General features: G+C 42.5%; 1 protein-coding gene across 1 annotated transcript in view; it reads right to left on the reverse strand.

The window, feature by feature from the left end:
• The window catches only part of GAREM1 (GRB2 associated regulator of MAPK1 subtype 1), a 99,040-nt gene that overhangs the window by 8,452 nt on the left and 65,724 nt on the right, over positions 1-24,864 (reverse strand). Inside the window, exons 3-4 of the mRNA XM_058039170.1 lie at positions 13,659-13,789; positions 3,227-4,405 (exon numbers count right to left, since the gene is read on the reverse strand). Of these exons, the coding sequence (XP_057895153.1) occupies positions 3,227-4,405; positions 13,659-13,789 (1,310 nt within the window). The remainder of the gene's footprint in view (positions 1-3,226; positions 4,406-13,658; positions 13,790-24,864) is intronic.

Consider the following 24,864-nt stretch of genomic DNA (forward strand, 5'->3'; position numbering starts at 1 on the left):
AATGAAATAAATGCAGGAGATGAGTGGAACAGCCACGGTGTGACAGGACAATGACCTCGATGGCTGCTGCTCTTAGCTGGAAATACTCTTTACCCTGGAAGCACTAAATGTCACATGGCTGTCAGGTACAGATAAAAAACACTTACACTGCACAACCTGAAACTTGTATTTGACATTGAGCTCTCTCATGCTCCAACCCTCCTTCCTGTGACCTAGGGATGGTGACCTGTTTCCATGAGGTGCATGAGGTGCTACGTTGATTTTAAGACCTCTGCTCCTTTTCCTTGCTGCCAGCCCAAGCCCTGCCAGCAGCACCTGGGCCCTGGGGTGCCACTGCTGAATGTGGGCATCACAGGTGCCCATTGCAGTGACCAGCTCTGAGGCTGCCTGGATAAAAGCTGCCTGTCACCAGCCTGTCTGTGAGTGTAACACAGAGCAGTTCCACACTCCTCGCCCACAGGAGCCCGAGCTTCCGGCGCTCTCCATTAGGGATGTGCTTTGTATCAATCAGGAAAACAGCTTCTGATCTTATGCAAATTAGTGTTTGGGGAATGAAGAAATCAGTAATTTACAGGCCTTAATTCAGAGGTTATTCCCCCCTCCTATGCCTTCTGCCTGCATGCTACTTTTATTTTCTGAAAGGTGTTTAGAAAATACACATAATGTATCACAATGCTTCATCCTGCTGGAGAGAAGAAAACCAGAACAGCTTCTGAAATACCCAGATGTCCTTTCCCATCCTACAAACAGCTCCTGGACACACATTTTAAATTTAGTGCAAAAATACAATTGCCAGCCAACCTTTACACAGAAATGCTATGGAATATCATTCTAGAGGGAGTGATGACTAAACCAGCAGCTCCTGAGATCTACTTACTCTATAAATACCTACATGGAAACCATGCAAACGTCTCCTTGGCCCCAGCCCACAGACAAATTCTGTAGGTCACTGATACTCATTCCAAAGCTGTTCCAGAAGCCATAAAAGCAAGTCTAAATTATTATAATCTATGGAAATGTAGGTTTTTAGTTTTGTTTTATTTTTAATGGGGTTACACCCCCTGCCCACCTCTCAATTTCAGCTAATATCTTTAGCAGAAGTTGTTTCTCCAAAATGGCTAGAAAGCTACACTGACATTGCTGACAGCACTCACACATTACCTCAGTAATGCAAGACACACATGACAAAATTGCACACTTTCCAAAATAACTCTAAAGTGTCTATCAGAGTGACACTAGGGATATGCATCTACCCCAAGTGTCACCCTGCTGTCTCCAAAAGGGACTCATGGGGATTCCCCAGGTATGAGGGTCCACAATGATGCTGTGCAGGTGCTCCACAGCTCTCCCAGTGCCCACAGCTCAGGGGTGAGACCCTCATGTTGCAGGCATGCCACAAGGGCTGCAGGGACAGCCTTCCTCCCCCACCACCCACCCCCAACACTGCAGCACTCCTCTGACCCTGTGCAGAAGCAGTTCAGCTCACACAAATCAGCAGGAAACAAATCATTTTCCAGATCCAGACCTGGCTGCCTGCCCAGGCACAGGAGTGCCAGAGCCAGCACAAAAGGGAAGCCAGGACGATGTGTCTGGGAAAGGAGGAGGAGGAGGAGGAGGGGGAGGAGGGTGGGACCAGCCCCACTCCAGTTAACGCCAGCGTAGGCTGCCAGGGAGCCTCATCTCCATATGGTGCTGCTGGGCACTTGTCCAAGAGTGTGGACAAAGTGTCAGTGCATACCTGACCTCAGAGGCAAGGAAGTGCTCTTGGGTTCCTGCACTTAACACTGCACATAAACACTCTGCTGAGAAGACACAATGTCTTGCCTTCCCTGGCGGCTCCAGCTCCTGCATTTGCTTTTTGGGGAAGTTTTGGTGGCACAGTCCAAGGGCTGTAGCTGGGCATTTTGTGCCTGCCTGGTGTCCTCCTCCTCTCTCCTCTCTGCACCTCCCCAGGCACTGCAGAGCCTGGCCAGGGGCATCCCCACAGAAATCCACTGCAGAATGACTGAATGCATCTTAGCTTTCAACCAGGTTGTGACCTGACTCATGAGGGCAAGGCTACAGCCAATGCTACTGGACTGTTAGATGGCAATAGGAAAGGTATGGGATCATCATGTTTTGCTGCAGTTTGGTCTCAAATTATTCTTAACTTACTGTACAGCCATGCTCTTGAAATCACTATAAGACTTGCAAGTGGAATGGTATTTTTTTAATTCCAGAAAAACCCTTGCAAAACAAATTTGTTAAATAATGATATACATCAAGATTCACGTGATATATGTATCACTGACATTTTGCTAAAGACTCCTAGACACTCTTTCCTGCAGGAACCTTCTTCCTTACTTTCTTTTCTTTTTTTTTTTTTTTTTTTTCTTAAATAATGCTTAGGATTATATCAAGACACCAGATAATGAGTGGATTCTCCAGCCAGCCTGCAAAAGGTCCTGTTGATAAAATATATTTGCATTTTTCCCTCCTAAGTCTCCATGACATTTCAGGTTTGGAGAAGTGATTTCTCCCATGAGTTTTCATTAAAAACCTTAGGCCAGGAAACATGGTCAGTTTACAACTGAGTCCTCTAGAAGGATCATTTATCAATTCTGCAGAGCTCCTATTTAAACATATTTTCTTTCAATAAGCAGTACAGAGCAATTAGTTCAGGTCTAGTTTGATAAAGTTTCCTTGGGGACAATGACACAGTGTTCTTCAAAATTTGCTACAGGGTCACAACAGAGAAGACAATTTCTCCTTAAAATCTGTAAAAATTCTAGCTGTTCTCATTATCAGAGCCTGTTAATTGAAGACACACTAAGGCAATCTGAGGCATTGCCAAGCGGGTCATGCCCTATACACTCTGGCCACAGAAGATATGAGAAAACATGGAGGTGACATGGAGAGATGATGCGGAAAGCAAGAGAATGAAGTGACTCAGCCATTCTTAGACCTTGTTTGTGTAAGCAAGAAACCCAAAATAAATATCATCTGAAAGTATCAGGATTAAGCTATTAGATCAGTAATATTAAATATACTCCTCTGATTTTTAAGACTTGACTTACACACAGTAGGAAACTAGCTGAAGTGGCACATCTTGCCGAGTTTGACTGTTCCCTTGCCCTGTATGTGCCCTTCCCCCCTCCACCAAGTATTCCCTAAAAAGATCTGCATGCAAACTCTTCAACACCTAAAAAAGGAAACAAACAAACAAATATAAATAACCCTGACTTACTGCTTCTGATTTGGGAGGCACTGGAGGTGGAGGTAGGGAAACATCTGAAGACTTTGTGGTTGTTCCGATAGTTGCAGGCACAGGAAGAGGCGCGGTGCCACACTTTGATCGGAAGGATCCTCTGTAGTTGTCACACTTGCTCTTCTCACTGAGCGAGCACGAGAGAGGCTGATCACCACCCTTTCCAGACCCTTGGTCCAACCAGAGCTCTTCGTAAGGAAGCTCCGCTTTCGTGGGCAGAAACATGGATTCTTCGCTAACTTCAGGGAAAAGGTAATCACTGCCACTGTCCCCGGACTCCTGGTACTGAAGAGCGTCGTGAGAGAACAGGGCCCACTCGTTACACAAGTCCCTGCAGCCGTGGAGGTTCACCTCGCTGTTGCCATGCAGGTTGTTGCCGTAGACGCAGACGGAGAGCCGGTGGAAGGACTGCGTGAGCTCGTCCCGCGCGTAGCTGAGGGAGCTGGGCACGTGGCTGTGCCCCGCGCACCGGCTCTTCTTCGGGCTCTTGCAGTCGTCGTTCCAGTCGGTCTTCACGTCCCGCACGGCACGCGAGTACTCGTCTATGTCAAACTGCTCCTGGCATATGTTAAACCAGTGCTGGATGAGGGGCTCGTGCCACAGCTCCCCCTTCACCACGCTATCGGGCAGAATAAATTTCGGAAGTGTCAAGTGCAAGGGAAAATGCATGGGAATGATTTTGTTTCCACGAAGAACGCAGCAAACTACCACAGTCTTGGTCTGAATGTTGACAAACTTGTACCTGTGCCCCTCACGGATGAAATGCAGGTCATAAGGGTTTCTTGGTGTAGGACTTGGCACAGTCACGTTCACAGGCAGCCTGGTTTTTTCTACTATATTGCGAATCGTGTGCTCGCCTTCCTGCATCTGCACCTCCAGCGGGCTGCGGGTGCTGAACTTGCCCTTACACTGGAAAGGGAGACTGATGCTCTCGTTGGTCCTGTGGTTCATGCAGATGAGGCAGGGCATTTTGCCTCTGCCTAGCTTACTAATTGAATTAAGCTTCCCGATTTTTTTGAAGATGGTGTTGAGCCGTGACTTCTCCTTAGAAGATTTTGCATAAAGGATTTCTGCTTGCCCCATTAAAGTGAGCTCATCCCCAGTACTAAGGGTAATGTTGTAAACTTCAGTGTCTTCATTGCATTCACCTGAAGCAACCTGCAAAATAATAATAAAAAATTTGGTCTTCCTCCAATGAAGACAATACTTCAAATCACATCAAATCTTTTGAGACTGAACTCATAAGACTATGTATTGGAAAACATTAAAGTAACTTTATTTGAACAGCTGACCGGTCAAGTGCAAGGTGTTTAAGCTGAAGTAACCTTTCAAAATTGTTCAGCTCATTCCTGCATCTTACTTGAGAGGAAAGAGCCACCTGAAACTGTGAGAACAAACATAACCAGAACCAGAAAGGGCAAATCCACATATCCCTGCAGTTCAAATAGCCACTTGTGTCATTCAGCTATGACAGACCATGTCTGGATTCCCTTGGGTATCTTTTCCCACCTTTGTTTTTGCTGTTTGTTAGAATGTATTTGCCAGGCTCTTGAGGGAAACAAACGTCTTTCACCATCATCAGCTCCCTGAGGAGCAGAAAAGGTGATCTCATCATTACAGATGAAGCATATCCCTTTGATATAATTTTTTCCAGGCTAGGGGGAATGACAGATGACATCTATTCCATGAAGGAGAAATCAAGAATATCAGTCTATCCCATATGCCTACCTCCCCCCCTGCTTTGCTCTCCTAGTCATAGACTTCCTTCCTCATTTTTTGATCATAATTGCAATTTAAGAGATTAAACAACATATGCACAGCCATGTGTGAGCGTTTCTAGTGTGGAAATTGTACCAGGAAAAAACCCCCAACAAAACAGATGTCCAAGGCTCATTTGCTTCTGAAGTTATTTCCCTACGACTGAAATAACTCTTTATAGACAAGATGGCTCTGCCTCATATTTGAGTGGTTTAATGTGAAAAGCCCTTTTCAGGGACCTAGCAGAACCCACCCAATTCTTTGGTAGCAGCAGATCCCTACTCACAAATGAAAGTGCACCAGATAAACACTACTGGTCTGTTATAGACCATTTTATTTGCATTTTATTTGAGAAACTGAACCTACTAAAGAAATTGCCAATGAAAACATATGCTAAAATTGTATATCCCTTCCTCACCTCCAAAATCCCTAAAGACTTCATGGACTTGAGTGAAGTTCAAACTCCAAGCTTCAAACCCTGGTATCATCACACAACTGCACGAAATCAAAGCTGTAATTCCAGTAAGTCAATAACTGACAAGCACAGTGAATAATGCTTCCTATTCTAAGACATGACCTGCAATCCCTCTGTATTTGCAGAGCTGTGATTATTTTCTGCAAGCCAGAACTGCAGTTGCACAGGCAGCTCGGGTGAGGTGCGCCGCCTTAGCACTTCAGGCGCGGGGCTTCCGGAGAGGAAGTCATTCAAACTCTGAATTATCTAAACAAACACTAATTGGTCTAATCCAGGAAACCACTAGGGTTTATGGTACGTAATACTCACTCACAGTTTGCACCAGTGGCCTGGCAGCATTTGAAACTCCCTGACATGAAATGAAAGCACTGGAAGTTCTTTTGACGATAAGGCCCATGTGACATTCATTGCTGGTATCTCCTCACACTGTCACAGAGCACTGCACTGGAGCTGCAGCCACACAGCCCTGCCTTTGAGGGGCTGATAGGGGCTGAGGACACACAGGGCTCTGTGCCTGTACCATGCCATCTCCCCCTTCTCTTTCTGAGAGGGTATTTTCTGTAAGAATACTGGTTTCTAGAATCAACAAGTCCCCACAAATGGCTGCTTTGACAATGCCAGCTATATTGTTGGACTTTTCACTTGATGCTGCACCATCACAGCTTTTCTTTACTACTTGTGGGACACTGTCTGGAGCAAGGGAGGTGTCACAACCTGCACCTGTGGGAGCCCCTCCTTGGCCAACTTACAGTTCCCTGGTGATTCCCAAACAAACAAGACACTGCAGGAGGAAATGGTGGGTCAGAGTGAAACCACAGAGGTAACTAAACGGCTGAGCTTTACAATGAGGGTCTTATGGAGCAGCTACTTATTGATGCCATCCTCTTCAACCAGCCAAACAGCAAATGGGCTTTTAGAGTCAACTGACATGTTTAAAGACAAAATTATTTTAAATTAAAAACATTGCAAAACATTTTTTTCATTGTTTAAAAAAATACAGTCACAGGATCATTGCAGGTGAAATAAGGCTGAATTTAACCCTCAATCTGTGTACAGATGGGGGAACGAGATACAGGAGAGCAGCAGAGTAGAAAGGGACCTGGGATGATGGCAAGTTGAACATGAGTCAGCAGTGCTCTGGCAGCCAGGAGAGACAGCTGTGTTCTGGGGTGCATCAGGCACAGCACTGCCAGCATCAGGCAACGGAGGGGATTGTCCTGCTCTGCTCTGCTCTGGGGCGGCCTCACCTTAGTGCTGGGGGCAGTTTTGGGTGCCACAATGTAAAAAAGACATGAAGCTCTTAGAGAGCATCCAAAAGAGGATGGTGAAGGGCTTTGAGGAGAAGCCGCATGAGGAATAGCTGAGGTCACTTGGTCTGTTCATCCTGGAGAAGAGGAGACTGAGGGGAGACCTCACTGCAGTTACAACTTCATCATGAGGGAAAGAACAGGGGCAGACACTGATTTCTTCTCTGTGTGACAGGACTCAAGGCCTGAAGTTGTGTCAGGGGAGGTTTAGGTTGGATATCAGGAAAAGGCTTTTCACCCAGAGGGTGGTTGGACATAGGAACAGGCTCTCCAGGGAAGCGGTCACAGCACCAAGCCTGACAAAAGTTCAAGAAGCATTTGGACAGTGCTCTCAGGCACATGGTGCAATTCTTGGGGTGTCCTGTGCAAGGCAAAGAGTTGGATTTTATTTTCCTCACGGGCCCCTTCCAACTCAGTATATTCTATGATATTCTATGAAAAGAAAGATGATGCCATAGTTCTAGTTTAGCACGCTAAGAAAAACGCTGTTCTGCATTCTTTCTTCTAAACAAAAATATAAAGTGTCACTTGCTGCTCAAAATTATAATAAAAACCAAAAACATGAAATGAAAAGTATAAGATCTCATAAATTTATCTAATAAATTCTACTTATGGTGATGTTAAGATTGCTGATACATCCCACTGGGCTGCTTATACTTTAGAATTGGTAGGTAAATATGTGTTCCAGCATATTGGCAACAAAGATATACCACACATATCATATATATCTCTCTCAAAAAACATAACAGTGCACAGATACTGCTCAGCTTTTGTTCTGAAGATTACAAAGGCTAAGGATCATTAGGCTAAATGATCCTTACTTTGTCCTTGTAGCAATGACATATAAAAATCAGACTTCCTCTTCCTTGTTCAAACATTTCACTTTATCAACAGCCACAAAACTTACAGACAAATCAACAAGGAGCCATGGACTCTAGCTTAGTTTTACACTGCCTTTGGTGAGCTTCACGGGCCTCCAGAAGCCCAGGAATTAGTCATGCAGAGCATTTCCTGAGAACAGATGGGACAGGAGGAAACGGCCTTGAGTTGCACCGGGGGAAGGGGGTTTTAGATTGGATATCCGGAAATTTTTTTTTACCAAAAGGTTTGTCATTCACTGGAACAGGCTTCCCAGGAAAGTGGTTGTGTCACCATTCCTGGAAGGATTTATAAGATGTGAAGACGTGGCACTTGGCGACATAGTTTACTGGTGGACTTGACAGTGCTGGGGTAATGGATGATCTCAAAGGTCTTTTCCAACCTAAATGATTCTGTGGTTCCATGCCAAATAGTACACTTATAGACAACATGAAAGTGCATATCATAAATTATTCCTGGAAGGCAGAAAGGGAAGTCCCACACCAGCCTTATCTCCCTCTACCCTCTAAGCTTTCAGCACTGACCCAGCAGGATTTGCATCTTCACAACCCTGCTGAGACCATTCTCTGGGCCCCCTCTGCTTCCTGCAATGCAGCTGCTGCTGGGGTGTAGCAGAGCCCTGTACTGTCTCACACACTTGGACCTGCTAGTGGCAGGTCCCAGCTGGTGAATGTGACACAGCAAATCCCTGGTATATGATGGACTCAAGCAGCAGGGCACACTGGCAGAGTTAAGGTGGTCCAGATCACAGACTAGTGCAGAAATAATCATACATTCTTGTGGTAAACTCCTAAAGTCTCATAAAAATTCTGGAAAAGAGGTAACACTACAGAAGGCAGAAAACACCCAAGAGGTTTTCACTCAGCTGCATCACATATCCAAGGAGGGCTTTATACATTTTAACAATAATGTTTCATGCACTGTAAGAAGTCCTGCAGTTTTATTTTGCACTCGCTCCTCATCTGCTCTTCTCATCCAGTTTTCATTGGTAACAGGTGAGAATAACCAGTGATCTCAGCTTTGTGAAAGAGGCAGTGCTTGCCACACCACACTCCCAATGACACCTAGGAATCAGGAGTAGATATTCAAGCTGAAAAATAAATGCAGAAGACCCAGAGATCCAGAACTTCCTCCCTATTGTACTTGCCTTCTCCCTTCCAAATGCCAGCTGTTAATCCATACTATCTGCTCACTGCTGATGCCAGGATGCTGACCAGAAAGTTTACAGGCATACAGACATCTTGCCAAACACACTGCAAAACTGCAGTGGTCTAAGTCACTATAATATTTTATATTTTAAGACTCATGCAATTTTTCAGTAACATTGAAAAGCCATTGAAAAGTCCTGCAGAAGACAGGCATCAGAAAAGCAAGGAATGATTACTTAGGAAACTGTTTTTTGGAAAAGCTCAGGTAAAATATTCCTTTTGCCTAAGGAAAGGGTAACTAGCAATAATAGATTTTGGCAACACCTGAGTCAATATGCTGTTTTGGACCTCAATTGTTCTAATTTGTTATAGTTTGAAGCAGAAGTCTTTAATTGGACACATAAAAACACCTTTATAAAAATTACTTGTGGCTTTATATAGGTAGGTATAGCTGCTAGACTTTATTAGAGTAATGCAAGCATTGCATTCACTTTAAAAATACAATTACGAATTTTTTTTAATTGTTAGAGCTCTTTGTAACTGAAGACTCTGATTCACAGCTACAGCATATGGTTTTTACTGTTAGAGCCAAGGGACCAATTGTAGCACTACAAATATATTTAATAGATCATATATATTAGATATATATATATTTTTACAGGGCACAAAAATTGGAAAAGATTTTAAAATGTAAAACAGTGTCTTCAGGAGAGCTGTCAGCAGAAAAAAAAAGAGCAAACATTTTCAAGAAAGTTGGCTAAATTCAGTGAGACAGTATCCCATTTTTCTTTTATAAATGTCTGTTTCCCCAAGACAGGATCAGCAAGAAAAAGTCTTCATGCATTTCCCTCTGGGATAAGAGGGACTGTGCCTAATTGCTACATTAACAGCTGGCTTCAGTGCTCTTTAAGGAACGTCTCAAATGAATCAGTGATCTAAAACTGCCCCAAAATGTGGCAGGCAGCACTGCAGAGCTGTAACATGGAGTGTCTCCTTATGTGGGACGTCAGGAGCCACCGAGGCAGTGGCACTTGCCATCCAGGCTTCTTTTGGAGCAGGACCCCCACACAGGTACCTCAATGCAGGCACACAGCAGCAGCAGCTCTGCTTCCAGTGCTTCCCTTTTCCTTTTTCCAGGAGGAAAAGAGGCAGCCACAGGACTGCAATGCCAATGCAAGACACCGAGGTGTGGAGCCTGTGTGTGTACCGGGGACAAAGGGGAAAAATAAAAAACCCAAACTGCTTGGAGCTGACTCTTGCTGCTTTGTAAGGCTGGCATCAAGCCACAAGGCCACTAAAGCACTAATTCTTGAGGTCAAGTATTATGAATTGCCTGAAACTCCGGAGCCAAAATCTACACAGCACCTCATTTCAAGAAAGTCACTACTGCAGCACTTAAGAATGTCACTGTAAGTTACAGCCTCCTATATATGTGCTTTATGGCAACTCAGGGTCAGTTTATTAGAGTCACCAGAATTACAATCAGGAAATCAATTTTGCTCCACTGTACTGCATTACCATCTGCCAAAAAAAAAAAAAAAATCAAAAAAAAGGGCGAAGTTTTCACTACAGATTTCTTTCTGCCAAAATGCACATTGTACGGGCCAACACGGTTAAATCACTGTGAAAAGCGGATTACATTAAAAAAGATGAACAAATCAGGTATCAAAAGTTCTCACCAATCATACAATATTTTGATAGGTAAGAAAAGAATCATTATAAGGCTAATTCACTAACCCATTTTTCCATTCTAGAAAGTGTCTGCAAACAGCTTCACAGACTCTCCAGGGAGACCAAGTGATGTCTTCAGAAAAAAATGTTATTCTGGAAGATCTGAAGGGTCCTGCAACACTAAGTGAGCTGGTTCTCAGTGTGAAGGAACTCCTAGTTTGTCTACTGTTCAATCTATCAGACAATACTGCTGCTTTTTTAAGGGAACTTTTTGTGAATTGCCTTCAGTATTATTTGGGTGGGGGGTGTGTTCCTTGTCTTGTTTTTAAGACCTGGTGCAAATAGCTTCCTGGGTGTTTGTACACACTGCCATTTGTATGAGACCAGAGCAGTTGAAAGCAGACATCTACTGCTGTTGCTTCAGCAAAAGACAGGGTCCTGGGGTAGCTCAACATTCTTAGTATTTTGCTCCTAGCAATAGAAAAAAAAAAGCTTGTTTTTGTAGCATAATTCTGTAACATAAACAAAATCTTCTTCAATTATGCACTGAATACTAATACAAAAAAGGTTCTCAAGTATCTGGTCAGTGAAGAAAGGACAGAATGCCTCTATTTTTTGATCAGGAAGAGATTAAACTATTGACTGAGTGAAATTATCCTCAGAACACTCTAAATTATTGTGCCTGTAGATGCTGCTGGCCACCACTCGAAATGACCAAGTGGGTATCCAGTGCAGTACATATGGCCAGAAAAGTTACTAAGTACTTTTAGCCATTACAGAAGTTTTATTTAACCCAAAATTTTTGTTTGCTAGTCTCTGAAAAGATACCACCTTTCCCTCCTAGGGGCACTTGCTTGTTACAGCAGTTTTTCAAACACCCATCAGGTCCTCAAGCCCCTGGATCAGGACACTGCCCAGAGAGCCTGTCCAGCTGCAAAACCACAGGGAAGGAAAGGAGAACCATCTCCCCTGCTTTGCTAGGATAAGGTGGCTGAGTTTTCCCTTTAACAACTATTACAAGAAACAAAAATAAAGTAAGCCCCTTGGAAATGATCTCGCAGCCCACCTCAGCGAGAAGGCAGTTTGGAGAATGGCAGTGGTAGCTGTGAAATCCTGCTGGAACTGCCAAGGATTTACACCCAGGAGCAAGGCTCACACCAAGTGGAATCATAACCATGGTGTACTGGCACATGCAGACACACCTCAACAAGCACAGACAAAAGAACACAGCCACTGTCCGGTCACCTTGGAACTCTACAGGCTCCTTCTTCAAAAATTATCCACTGAAGAGTTGAGTGTTTGGAATAAGAAATAATTCCTGGACTTCAGAGCTCCTTCTCATCTTAAGTGCTTCATCAGATATTTTGGGCACTTTTTTTTTCTTTTTTCTATTGGATTAGCTGCCTTCTGATACTCTCTTCTGAATTTAAACAGGCACGCTACATTGGACAGGAATCAACTGTACTTAGTATTCCTCCCTTTGCTCTAATCAGCTTGACAAAATCTCTCCCATATTAAAATTTTAGCGTACATAATTCTCTTGCACGTAAAGGGTTATTAAACACTTTAATAAATCCTGCTAAGTTCATTTATTTTTTGGAAGATGATAACCTTGGAATAGACTTCTATGAAACTGGAAAAACTGCCAAGAGGAATACTGCCAAGATAACTGTGTAACTAGGTTAAACCTGGATTATAGTACTGTTATTTACATTAAGGAGTATCACTATAAAAACCTTAAAAATGGATTTGATATCTAACAGAAAGCTTTGCTTATTTCTCAGTTTGCCATATATGAAAAAGAGTTTTAAAACCACTCATGGTAAACTCAAGATATGGCATTTTAGGTTTAAAGAGGCCTGTAGACAAACAATTTTTTGCACTAGAAAATCAAAGCTGCACATTCTACTGTGCCATTCTCTTGGTTTGGTCATTGGTCAAAAGAGAAATAACAGCACAGCTCTGGATAAGGCCAGCAGTCACAAGGATTTTTTCTGAGCAGAGATAAAATTTTCTTGTTCCCTTGCCTAAATTTACAGAAGTGTTCCAACTTTCTCACCTAGCCTTCATTCATGAAAGCCTCTGTTTTACAGGCTTAGGTTAATGCAGAGCACAAATGAAAACAAGCTACTGTCTTGCAAGGTGCGAGTCTTAGTCACTGAGTAAATTAACTGATGAGCTCTTCCACTTACACCTATAAAAACTGTGAGCTAGCTGGTGTCTCCCAGCTGTAGCAGTGCAAGAAAGAGGAAAAAGCCATTAAAAGGTTGTTACACAAAGCCCAACCCGATGCACAAATGACCAGGAAATTCCAGGCTGGTTTTGCACCACCAGTATTAGCCAGGTTCCCCTGCAGGTACACGATGCAGATTTCCACCACTGCACACCAGCTCTAGGATGCTCTTCTACCAGTCTGAGATGGTGCTGCTGGCACAAACCAACCAGATAAGCCTGGAGACCACTCTGCTCTCACGGCAGAGCTGACCTACCTTGTGCAGCGTCACACGTGTAGGCAGGACAAAGAAGAACAAGCTGTGATTTCACTGGTTCGTGCCCCTGCACTGCAGCATGTTTGGTGATAGCAAACCCTCTCGTGGGATCAGTGACCCTTTCATGAGCCCAAGAGCTGTGCACAAACACACACATGCACACAGAGAACAACTGTGTCTTTTTATTTTGGCATGGTTTGGTTTTTTTTTTTTTTTTTTTTTGTTATTTTATTCACAATAGTATTTAGCTGCAGTAATTTTGAGACAAGCAACCTCATCATTTCACCCTGCATGCTCTCTGAGAAAGAGGCTTTCTGGAGAGGGATTTGAGCAGCTGCTGCTTAGCAGAGAATGAAATTCAGACTGCTGGAGGGGGAGGAGGAAGGGGGCAACAAACAACATTTGTTTAAAATCTGGCAGGAGCATCCTAATTAGATGAATTATTGAATGGATCATCAGGATTGCTCCCCAAAGTGCCATAGGGCAGGAGAGCCCTTAGAGGACATGTTGATTTAAGACTGCAGAAATGATCCCAAAGAGCACCATCACCGAATGTGGAACACTAAAGGCTCGTTTGTCTCAAAAATCACACTTCCCACTCAGCGCCGCTGCTCACTTGCCATGTATATAAAGGTTGCAACAGTTAATCATTTAGACAGGGACAAATATTTATTTAGGGACTACCTTAACGTTGAATGTTATTTCCTCCATGACGTAAACTCGTTCAGGAAATGCTTTAGCCACCTCCTCCACACTGTTAAAATACTGCACTGGCTCCTTAATATCTCGGTCTTGCTCCAGCAGCTTAAACTGCCCTGAAAACAGATGATAAACAGAAGAATTGTAAGATATTTATATTGGACAACTGTCACTGTGGCAACTGCTGGCTCAACTTCTGCACCATTTTGCTCGGTCAATTTTTCCAGTTATTAGCAACCAAACAAGAAGACGAAAGATTGTAGAGTCTCCTGAACCTGCCATGAAAGACACTCACTTTCACTGGCTTGGAATGAAAAGAACATGTGGCAGCCAAAGTGAAATTAAAAAAGATTGGTTTATCACATGCTCTCTAGAAATAGTAAATAATTATGGAGGCATTTGCATTTGTGTACTTAATTCAGTGTCATAGTATCTGTACAGATAGCACTTTTGGGTCTTTAATATTAAAGGTTTTACAGAAAGAAACCACACCTACAAAACCCCAAAACAATAAACATAAGGAGTTTGGGTTTGTTTTTAGCATCATCAAACAGTAGGCGAAACCTAAGCCTTTTTACCCCTGGGCTTCCCTAAGAATGGAACAGCATCTAACTTTCCTTAATGATAAACTGAACGCTTTGAGAACTTTAGCTAACATAAGATATTAAACCACACACATGTAAAACTCTTTTGAAGGTGTCTGCCTTCAGAAGAGCCCGAGAAAGAAGTGTTTCTTGCTAATTTTACCTCCTCCCGGCATGAAAACTTGGGCTATTTTCTATCTCTTGTAAAAGGCAAGAACTAACATGGAGGGAGCCACCCCAGGCAGACCTGCCAGGGACAGCCAGGCACATCAATCACCTGTGTGCACTATGAACACAAGATTTAAAACTTTATTTTATAAATACAGAGATAAGAAAAGTTTAGACAGTTTACTGTTAAACTTAAGCTTACTTTTTTTTTTACTGACTTAAGCTTAAAATCAGTGGAGTGATCTTTCCAAATTTAGAAATGGTAACTACTACTAAGTTAAAGGCTGGTCTCAGCAGGACTTGATGTAAAAAACAACTTTCGAAAATGAGAAAAAGGTTGAACAAAATCTATGGCTGCTGCAGCTCCTGTAAATCACGTTTTAAAATCTGCAATACATGCACTGGATTATTGTTCCCAAATAGCGCTGAAATTCATTAAAATACATCCAGCATGTGAGGATGTCAGCCACCTACAGAAATATTTTCTCACTCCTTCAGCATTCTTGCGCTCAGCACCCTGCTGCCCCTTTACATCCCATCAGGCTTGAGACCTCTGTGACACGCTGGGAGAACTCACCCACACTGAACTATTTCAGGCCACACAAGAGCAGAAGCCAACGCAAACTCAGCGAGCCCTGGCGCCCACGAGAGAGAGCTGTCCTGCCCCTGCCAGGCGTGTGCACACACATGTACCCACTCACCCACCCCTCAGGAGAGGTGCCACAGCAAAGGCTCAGCACTGCTGCCCATCCCCAGCTGTACCTGCTGCCAGGGGCACACCCTTTTAATCAGTATGTTAAGAGCTCTGTGGCTGTAACCCTGAAAATCAACTTGTAATGCGGAGTACTTCCTTTTATACCCTTCCATATGTTTTGTCTTTCTAAAGTGATCATGGTAACTTTGAAGTATTATCAGCAGGGTAACTACAGATGCTGGTATTTCTCACTGCAGGACGATTTTTCAAGTGTTTTAATATCCTTCATTACGCTTCCCAAAATCAGTTGACTTTTCCCAACTTTGTATCTGCTCCAGAACATGCTACGATGTGACATTCAACCAAGGCAATTCATGTACTTTGGAGACCAGCACTGGGTAGAAGCCACAGGAATTTTGGTCTGACCTGAGGAAGGCCTTCCTATAATGTACCACAGCAGGAATGGCTTCTCTGGGTCAGAGCACAGGTCTGCCTCATGCAGCATTCCACCTTAGACAGGAGTAAGCAACAGCAGTGTAAGCAGGTTGGAGTTAATGTACAGTTAGCAATACTACCCAGAATCTCCTTCCCAGCTCTCAGAGGAACTCATGGCTGAAGGATGAGTGACAGTGCAGGGATAAGGTTTTGGGCTTAGCAGGCCCAGAGGTTTTCTTCCCTGTAAATTTGTTTAATTGCTTACTGACGGTAAACTTTCATTGTAGATACACCTTCTTATCTCGAAAAACTCTGGCAAACTCTTTTTCCATAAGCTTTAAAGAACCTCTGGGATTAAGACTACAAACTGTAGGAGTGATAAAACTATACCTGGCAGACAGTATGGGTAGCCACAGGAAACCTGACAGCAGACAAGCATTTGGAAAATGCTTCACATACTCAATAGAAACATGCCAGCATACTAAAGCTGAATTCCTCAGCCTGTCTGCTTTGAGCCCTTTTGGGTGCAAAGCAATAGAGGGGCCAGGCAGCCAACACCTTTGGACTAAGGGAATCTGAAAAATTAGCAGGAAGCTGCTCAGTTAACTGGTGCTGGGAAGTGCGTTATGACTGATGCCAAAGCATGCACATGGAGACGAAGAGAGAGCTGTGCTTTTCAATCCCCAGTCTGCCACAGACCATGAAAATCCTGCCTTCAGGAATTCCCTGTCAGCCACAGCCTAACCAAGAGGAAGATGCATTCCCTGGCTGAACAGGTCCTTTTCCTCACAGGCACCCCACTTTCCTCTAAAAGAAACTGAGGAGTGGGGAAGATGAGTGAAGTCAGGTGCCCTCGTGCATGGAGTCAGGGTGTGCCAGGACATCGTGTAGCAGCAGAGACTATGAGCTGTGCCAGGGAGCATCTGACAGCACAGAAAAGCCACTACTCAAAAGCACAGAGCCAGTAGATGTACTTCAGATAGTCACTAAGAGCAAGATGCTCTTAAATTTAACAGATGCCACACAGTGTTCCTTCACCATGGGCTGACCTGAGGATGTGTTTATATTCAATTGTTATCCTCTTTGACTACCAACACAGCCATTGGGAAGCAGCCCTAACTGATTGCCCAGTTTGGGATCCAGGGGTCTGATTTGCAGGATTTCTGGCTGTGGCTACCACTTGAGGCAAGCTATGATTAGAGTTTTTAATGACAAAAAACCCCAAACTCAAACTACACCAAGTTTAGGTCATCTCAGACAGATCGATACTCAGTGGAGTTACTTCTGATTTGATACTCCATGCTTATGAACAGAACTGAGCTGAATATGATATTGCATGGAAGCTAAATAGTTTTTTGAAACTGCAGTATACTGCAGCAATAAAATTTTACTAGTTCAGAAAGAAATTGAGAATTCTCACTTCAGAGTGGGAACTGAGTTGGCCAGAGTAACAAAGCATGAATTCACATGAACAAGTAAAGAAAACAAAATACTGAATAGTAATACATGATATCAGCAATACTCATCCAGGCCTTTGAATGAGACAGTGGCCTTTAATTCTAGGTTCTCTAGTTACTCTGTTTGGAAGCATAATAATACTATTTTTCTATGACTGTTACATATTTAACAACAGTGAATCTGGTGGCAAGACAAGGCCAGTTACTCCCTGCAACCCTAAGTTCTACAAAAAAAGTCCCAAATTCCTCAACACAGAACAAACGCTTTAGGCTGTGTGCAACTGGGAGCAGAGTCTGCTCTTTACTGCAGAATTACACATTCCTGCAAAAAAAAATAAAAAAGGAAAAAAGAAAAAAAAGAAAATCATAATTGGGAGCTTTGGTTGGGTACAAAGCGAAGCTCAGAGCTGTCTGTGTCGCTATCTGTGCCATCCTCCCCGTCCTTCAGCTGAGCCTCACAAACACAAAGCCGTCTGTGCCCTCCCTGCTAATAAGCAGCAGTTCACGAGGAGGTTGACGACAGAGGAGTACACACAGATCCCAAAGCACAGAAGAGAAGGGCAGCATTAATCTCTGCCTGTTACGAAATCAAGAAGCATGCTGTGCATGGGAGCTGTCAGGGCTAGACGTTAAAATGCCTCTTCCGTGAAAAAGATGGGTTTATAATTTGAGATTTAATATAGATAGTTTTTAAAAATTCATTCCCTCATTGAAAAAAGCAGACTTTGTTTTATTGGAAGGAGAGAAAGAAGGGCTGAAGAGCCTACAATACACTTTGGAACCAGACGTCAGTAACTAACTAGCTAGCTAAGTAACTAACTAACTAACTAACTAGGAGGAAGCAGACAATTTCTTCCTATGTTTCTACCTGGTCTCTATTCAAGCCTCCATAAAAAAACAAAGCATGGCTGAAACACAAGTTTAATGGACATAAGTATGGCTTGACTGCATGTTAAAGTGGAAGTTTATTCCACTTTGAAAAAGGCACAATTTCCACAATTTCTTTGGGACACTTGACAAAACTGACAGAAAGCTTGAACAAACCACAGGGCAATTTCACTTTGTGTTAATTAGGAATTTAAGAAAAAAAAAAAAAGAAAATATAAAGCTAAAACTATACTTTTATAGAAGCTCACCCCTCTCTCTCACTAGCACAAAAAGAATAATGAAATGTTTCTGTAGTAAATCAGTAAGGGTTCAGAAAGATCAAAGATTTCTAATACCTGCATGGTCCACTGAGCAGGTATGGCTATTCCTCTGCAGACAAACGCTAGGGAGAAATGAACAACTCCTGCAACCTTTATATCTCTTTATCTTTCTGTCTGGCCTCTGGCAGGCACAGTATTGGAACAGTTTCATCCTAGTATATATTATCTCTGTAGATTATGAATTCTTATTTCTCTCTGAAGGTACTTACAGCAAAGACAGTAAATCTACTACTGGTGGAAATGAGTCTGGAAAAATAAAAAGGCAAGGAAGGACCTAAAATAGTGCTTATTCTCCAGTTTATGAAGGCATTTATAAAAACCCATTAGGAGCAGGAAGATCAGTCCATCTTCCTTCTTGCCAGATTGGCCCTGGAATGGCTGTGAGCAGGGGCATTAATCAGCCCTTTCTGTCCCAGCTTCTGCTGCTTCCATTGCTTAGTTTCTTGCAGGCTTACGCACATTCCTAACTCCAACCCAGCTCATCCAGGTTATTTCTGTGATGTAAGATCCCCTGGTTTTTGCAGTGACTTACCCCTTACCCTCAAATAGTCCAGCAGTTTCCCACAGTCCAGAATGTTTCCAAAACAGAAACACTGTACATTCTGTACAGTGACTGCACTGTACCTAGACCCAGGCAGTCTTTATCTATGGCAGGCATTCTCTGGCTGGACAAACTGTCAAGTTTTCATTGATATAAAAGCATGAGAGCATGCTTATCCTCATACATGAAACAGAAAAGCCGGAAAAAGAAACTGTTAAAAAAAAATAAATGCATGTCATCAATAGGAAACATGGGAGGTCACTGAAACATCTGCTCAGCTCTGTTAGCTGCTAAATGCTTCTCCAAGGAGGCAGGAGCTGTATTGTCTGTCTTTGATTATTTAGTAAATCTCACAGCCCTCTGTGAGGCTGTGTGCAAGGCCCAGTGCTCCTCAAGAATGCGCAGACAGCACAGCAGGGTAGCAAAAGTACTGCAGAGGTTTATGCTTCATATTATTTGTTGACTGCTGACTGCATTTTAGTATTTCAAAGAACTGCAGAGCTACTCAAAAAGGAAAGGTTCTACCTGCCAGAATATACATATACAATATGTATAATATGCATAATTTTGGAAAAAGACAGTTCTTGCCTATATTTTTCAGCATTCCTGTGCATAACACTGATAGCAAATGACTTTGTTTTTCTTCACAAAATGATGGTCTTTGATATAACCGGGCAGAGTTCAAGAGCGTAAGCCAGTAGAACACTTCAGCAAATCTGGTTCTTAGATGCACCTGTGCAGTCTTTATCTGACTGTGTATACAACTCTCCTCAATGTCTGATAAAGATATAAATTCATTTTAGTGGGGGACAAAGGAAGGAAATCTCAATTTATGTTCTACCATAACTCTCAGCCCATCAACTAGATCATATGGTAGAGCTATTTAATCCCTAACTAATCCTTAGATAAGGCAGCCAGTCAAGAGAGAGCATGGCAAAATAGACTCTAAAATAATAGATTAATCTATAACCATAACATTGTAATTTAAAGAAAAATTGTCAACTTTTAATTTAAATTGACATTTGCCAATATGTCTTTGCATAGAACCTAAATGTGTCATTTTGTTGTTGCAAGCAGTGTTGTCCTAGCAGTGTCTGTAGCTGTCTAGACCTGAGAAAAGGAAGAAAAGCCCATCACAATCTTTGACATAACTATCACGTGGCTAATTGAGACCACAGAGTAAAATTAATACTGAAGCTCATTCAGGGACCTATCACCAAGCCAAGGTGAAAGGGTTTGGCAGACATGCAGAAGTCATGATGAGTGGGAAATAAATGGCTTGCTTTACTTCTGTCATCTTCCAACTTGTCAACATTGAGCCCTCCAGAGGAGAGAAGAGTGCAGGCACACTCAGCAGCAGAGTCCCACTGCAAAGAGAGGAATTGCAAGTGTAAATGGAAGTACAGAATGCTGCTTTCAACAGCAGGAGCTGACAGCAGGCCACAAATGGACTAGCACAGGCAGGCTCGCTGCTCACAGAGGAGACAGGAAAGTGAATCACCTGCTCTGTTGTCTCTGAACTCTCCACTGAAGGAGCTGCTGATTCCATCTCAGGCTGGGATGTGGCAGCAAACTAACATGGATGCAGTGCCATGGTAAGTTCAACCCCTCAGTCAAAGAAAGAGCCAGATAGCCCAGCAGCACAGGTTCATCCTTGTCTGCCACACCGACAGCTTCAGAGAGCTATGGAAAAAATGGCTCGGGGGCAGAGAAGATATTTTTTGGAGTTATTCACGAGAACTTCTTTGTTTATTTTCATATTGTAGCCTGCAGAAGGCATAGAGGAAACTATAAAACGGTGGAGAACACAACAGGAAATACACAAGTATATCTTTGGTGCACAGCTTCCAAAGGATGGCCACTGGGATACAAACAAGAAGTGCTATGATTGATTCTTAAGGCATAATCACTGTGAAACAGGTGTAAGAAATAGAAAGATTCCCTCTGTTTTTTTAAGAACTGCCTGCCAACACTTTTCTTGAGGAGACAGGTGAAGAAGAGATCTCCTGTGTCCCAATCTACACCCAATCTTCCGGAAATTTTGGGTATGTATTGAAAAAAATAGACGGAATATGAACTAGAAACAGATCTAAGTAAACATGACACCAGTAGAATTCATCAAGTGTACTGGAGCTAAACTTATGGCACTGAAAAGCAGAGGGCAAGGCACAAAGGCACATTCAGTCAGCAGATATTGTGTAACATTTCATGGCGAAGGAGCCCTTCAGAATGAATAGTTTTACTTCCTGGAAATCTTATGAAGATTTTGAAGGCTTAAATGCCTTTATTCCTCACTGTGTCATGTCTGTGGCACAAATACCCAATCAAACAAGAAAGAATGAGTCAGGCACACTGACATGGTGAGACATGTTGAAGCAGAGCATCAGCCCACTGACACATCACCTGTGCATATGCACAGACACCATCTGAGAGATCAAGGAAGGGAATCCAACCAAGTTTCCCACACAGCCACGCAATGCTTGCTAATCAAACCCTCTAATCCTGTGCAGGCAAAGCAAAGGGGATGGTACAGCCTAGCATTCTCTTTTGTCTTATCTTACTTTTATGATTTGTAAGTAGCATAACAAAAAAAAGAGAAAGATTCTGTTGGCAGCATAACAAAGAAAAATCAGTTCAAATGGTGACTGATGATAGCTTAAAGCAGATTTAACTCACAGATATTGCAAGAGAGGGAATTTTAGGTTACAGATCATGTAAAAAGACAGACAGGGAAAACAAGCCTAACCTCCAACCTTTGTTTCATAAGTTATTACCATCACAAATACAAGATTACCACAATGAAATGTTCCATTTTACAGGGTCACATGTTTTTGAGTGTCTGGACTGTAAGTTAACAAGATTTAACTTACTGGGTTGTCATCAATCTAACCTGCAATTAGCGTAATTTTCTTCCTTTCCCATGTGCTTCCAACAGACATGAAGAGTATGTTCCATAAGCAGTGTGTTAGTTCACACACTCGACCATGCAGAGGACTATGGTGAGTTCCACACTGTCTGACTTTACTAATTAGTGTCAACAACAGCTGTGGCAAGTTTCCTGTTGAAGAGTAAGAATATAAAGACATACAGATGAAGATGAGATGGTCTCCTGGTGAGTATCAGCACTTACCCTGATCACAGCTCAAAAAGGGATTGAGAGAAAGAGTTACAGAAAGTCCAGCTAAAGCAACCCAGAGCTTGCATGAAACAGTATTGAGGTGACTACATTCTACAGCAGCTGCCCAATGGCAAAATCTTTCCTTGTATGAGCATCATCCCCTTGGTACTGGAGTGGATAATATCCCTGCAGATCTCAGTTATGACAGTGTTTAACAGTCACTGAAAGCTTATGGCTCCAAACTACTGCAGCAGCATCCAGGATCCTTATGGGAACATCCAGTGGATCCTTATGGGAACATCCAATGGAACTGCCTGCATCCAGACAGGAAGACTTGGTAAGAAGACAAAGACAACTTAATCCTTCACTTAGAAGCCTTTAGCAAAAACTACCAGAAAATAAACTGAGGCAGAATCAAAGGTGAGAACATTTATGGTTACAGTTCTTACTATACTTTGAAACATTTGCCTCACTAAGTAAATGCATTGCTTTCACTTATACATTAACACTGATTTGGGGCTAAAAATCAATCCTAAGGAGCAGAGACTGAGCTTAGATATGTCAGTGCAAACTGAACATCAAACCCCTCACTGAGTGGCAGATAAGACCCTTAACAGAACCTCACACTGCTGTGCCCATAGATTTTTCTATTTGAGTGAAAGACATCACATACCTTTAAAAGTAAGAAGCAACACAGACCTAATCTGCCTTTGGATCTAGTCCTAGCTAGGTGATCTCCTCCCAAATCATCTGTGTACATCCATCCCAAGACATACAGACATTAAACAAACAGGGTTGTCTACAACAGATTAACATTTAATTAAAGCACAGAAGAAAGCTGAGATGAGAGTGACAGAACGAACTCCTGGTTAACATTTGAAATTAATATTTCTAGTTTCAAGCAGGCTCAAACAGGCTATGTTAGAATACCTGTTAAAGGTTAGCCAAGCATGCTGGGATTCTCCATCACAGCTGCATCCAAATATTTTGCCTTTATACCTAATTAAAACTGATTTCAGAAGAAATTATGAATGTGTAATTTTTCCTCCTCAATGTTGGCAGAGAAAATCCCTTTTCCTTTTATTCCAGAACAAATTTGTAATTAATAATTTGGAGAAAACACAATAACACAATCTGTTCCTGTGGGCTGATGCCCACACCAGCAACAGGGCAGTTGTAGTCCACAATCTGCATGGGGATTATGCACTCCAAGTACCTAATGAGTACAGAAATCCAATGACATCCTTCCCTTGCCTCAGCAGGTGCCTCCTCACAGAAAATTCACCTTTTCACCTTGTCAATTTGGTTGCTAAACAGAGAACTTCAGTTCCTTGTGCAAATGAAGCGTCAATGAAACAGATGAGAGTATTTTCTGAGGGCAGCAATATTTCAAGACCTGAGTGCAGTGCAGTTCTGGTGGAATAGTTTCTTTTAATTCCAGCGCCTAAATTTTTTCAAAAAGATGAAAATTAGTTTTTGCACTGAGAGAAAGATAAAAGCCAGACAGCACTCAAAAGAGAAACTGTGTTCACCTGTGGTAACAGAAAAATGTAATAGTGACAGGTGGAAGAGGCTTCATTCTTAGAGAAACATGAGGTTGAAAACAGGGCCAATAATTTTAGGGGACCAAAATTTGATTGCATTGAAGAGAGCCAACCTCTGCAAATTAGAAACAAGCAAGTTCTAGTCTCTGTGTCAGGCCTGTTCTAAATCCTAGAATTTCACTTTGATTAACAAAGAGTGCAATTACAGGGAGAGATTTAAGATGTGCAGAAGTGCATTTTTACCACAACATGGATTCCAGGGATCCTAACCACAAGCAAGTTGTGGATTTACACCAGACAACTTTTTGGATTTGGTATCCATCTCTTAAAAAATAAACTTACAAAGTGAAAGCAGCACTCATGAACAAGTTCATACACATTCTTCTATTTCTTGGTAAGTCAAAACTTTCACTAAAATAACAGTAGCAACCTCTGAGTTTAATGATTAATTTTGCCTTTCTGAGTAACAGCTTTTATTTATTGATTTGGCAAAAGCTTCAAAACCAGCACTCACCAAAACTCAAGCTCTCAATGGTTCTGCCTCAGTGCAAAGACACTTTCTTCAATTGCAAGCCGACCATCCTTTACCCTTTCTGCTCTTTTGCTGACAGATCTTTTCCCTCCTGCTACTCCCGCATGAGCATCCCCATCTCTGTGGCCTGACCTGAGCACCATTCATTCATTGCCTTCTTGCTCACTGAGAGCCTTTTGTGCCCTTCAGGTTCTGCCCCCACGCTGTGGGCAGCACACCCTGGCCCAGTGTGGGACGGTGTGTCCTCCGCCCAGGGAGAGCAGCCACATCCACAGCACTGCCCCTGGCAGCCACTCGGGCTGCAGTGAACAAAGCTAAAGAAATACTGCATTCACCAGGCAGAAATCTTTAAAATGCACATAGACCAATTCTGTATAAAAAGTGCTTTTGTTCCCTGCTCAGGAACAGGTTTTTTAATTAACTGAATGGGAGGAGTTGTAAAAAAACAGGAACAATGACTGAGTCAGAAGCTCAGTCAGTTCTCAGTAGCTTAACAGGGCTTTAACATGAGACAGAATAAACTTATTTCATTCAGTTAGACATTTTTATCAATGTGTAGAGAGACTTCAGAGCTGAGGCTTGGTATCCTGAAAGACTGTCTGTGCATTATAGAGCAGCTTATTGTTTCAAAGCTTGTATCTCATTTGCTTGCTGAATATATATATGTAGTTTCTAGCAGAGCCTGTATTTTTCCCCCTTCTCTCCTCTCCCTCAACATAAATCTGCTAAACTATTGTACTCAAATTACTGCAGAACCTGTCACTCAAACAAGTTCCCAACATTTGTGCATCTGCAATGGGAAGAAGCAGTTTCTGTTATTCTGTGTAATTAAAAAAACAGTTTTCTTTGGAAAGGTACTATCACTTTGTATTGCCAATGCCTGTCAATGACTGCAGACTATAGCTCAGTT

This window comes from Melospiza georgiana, chromosome 1 (assembly GCF_028018845.1).
Source record: "Melospiza georgiana isolate bMelGeo1 chromosome 1, bMelGeo1.pri, whole genome shotgun sequence".
NCBI lineage: Eukaryota > Metazoa > Chordata > Aves > Passeriformes > Passerellidae > Melospiza > Melospiza georgiana.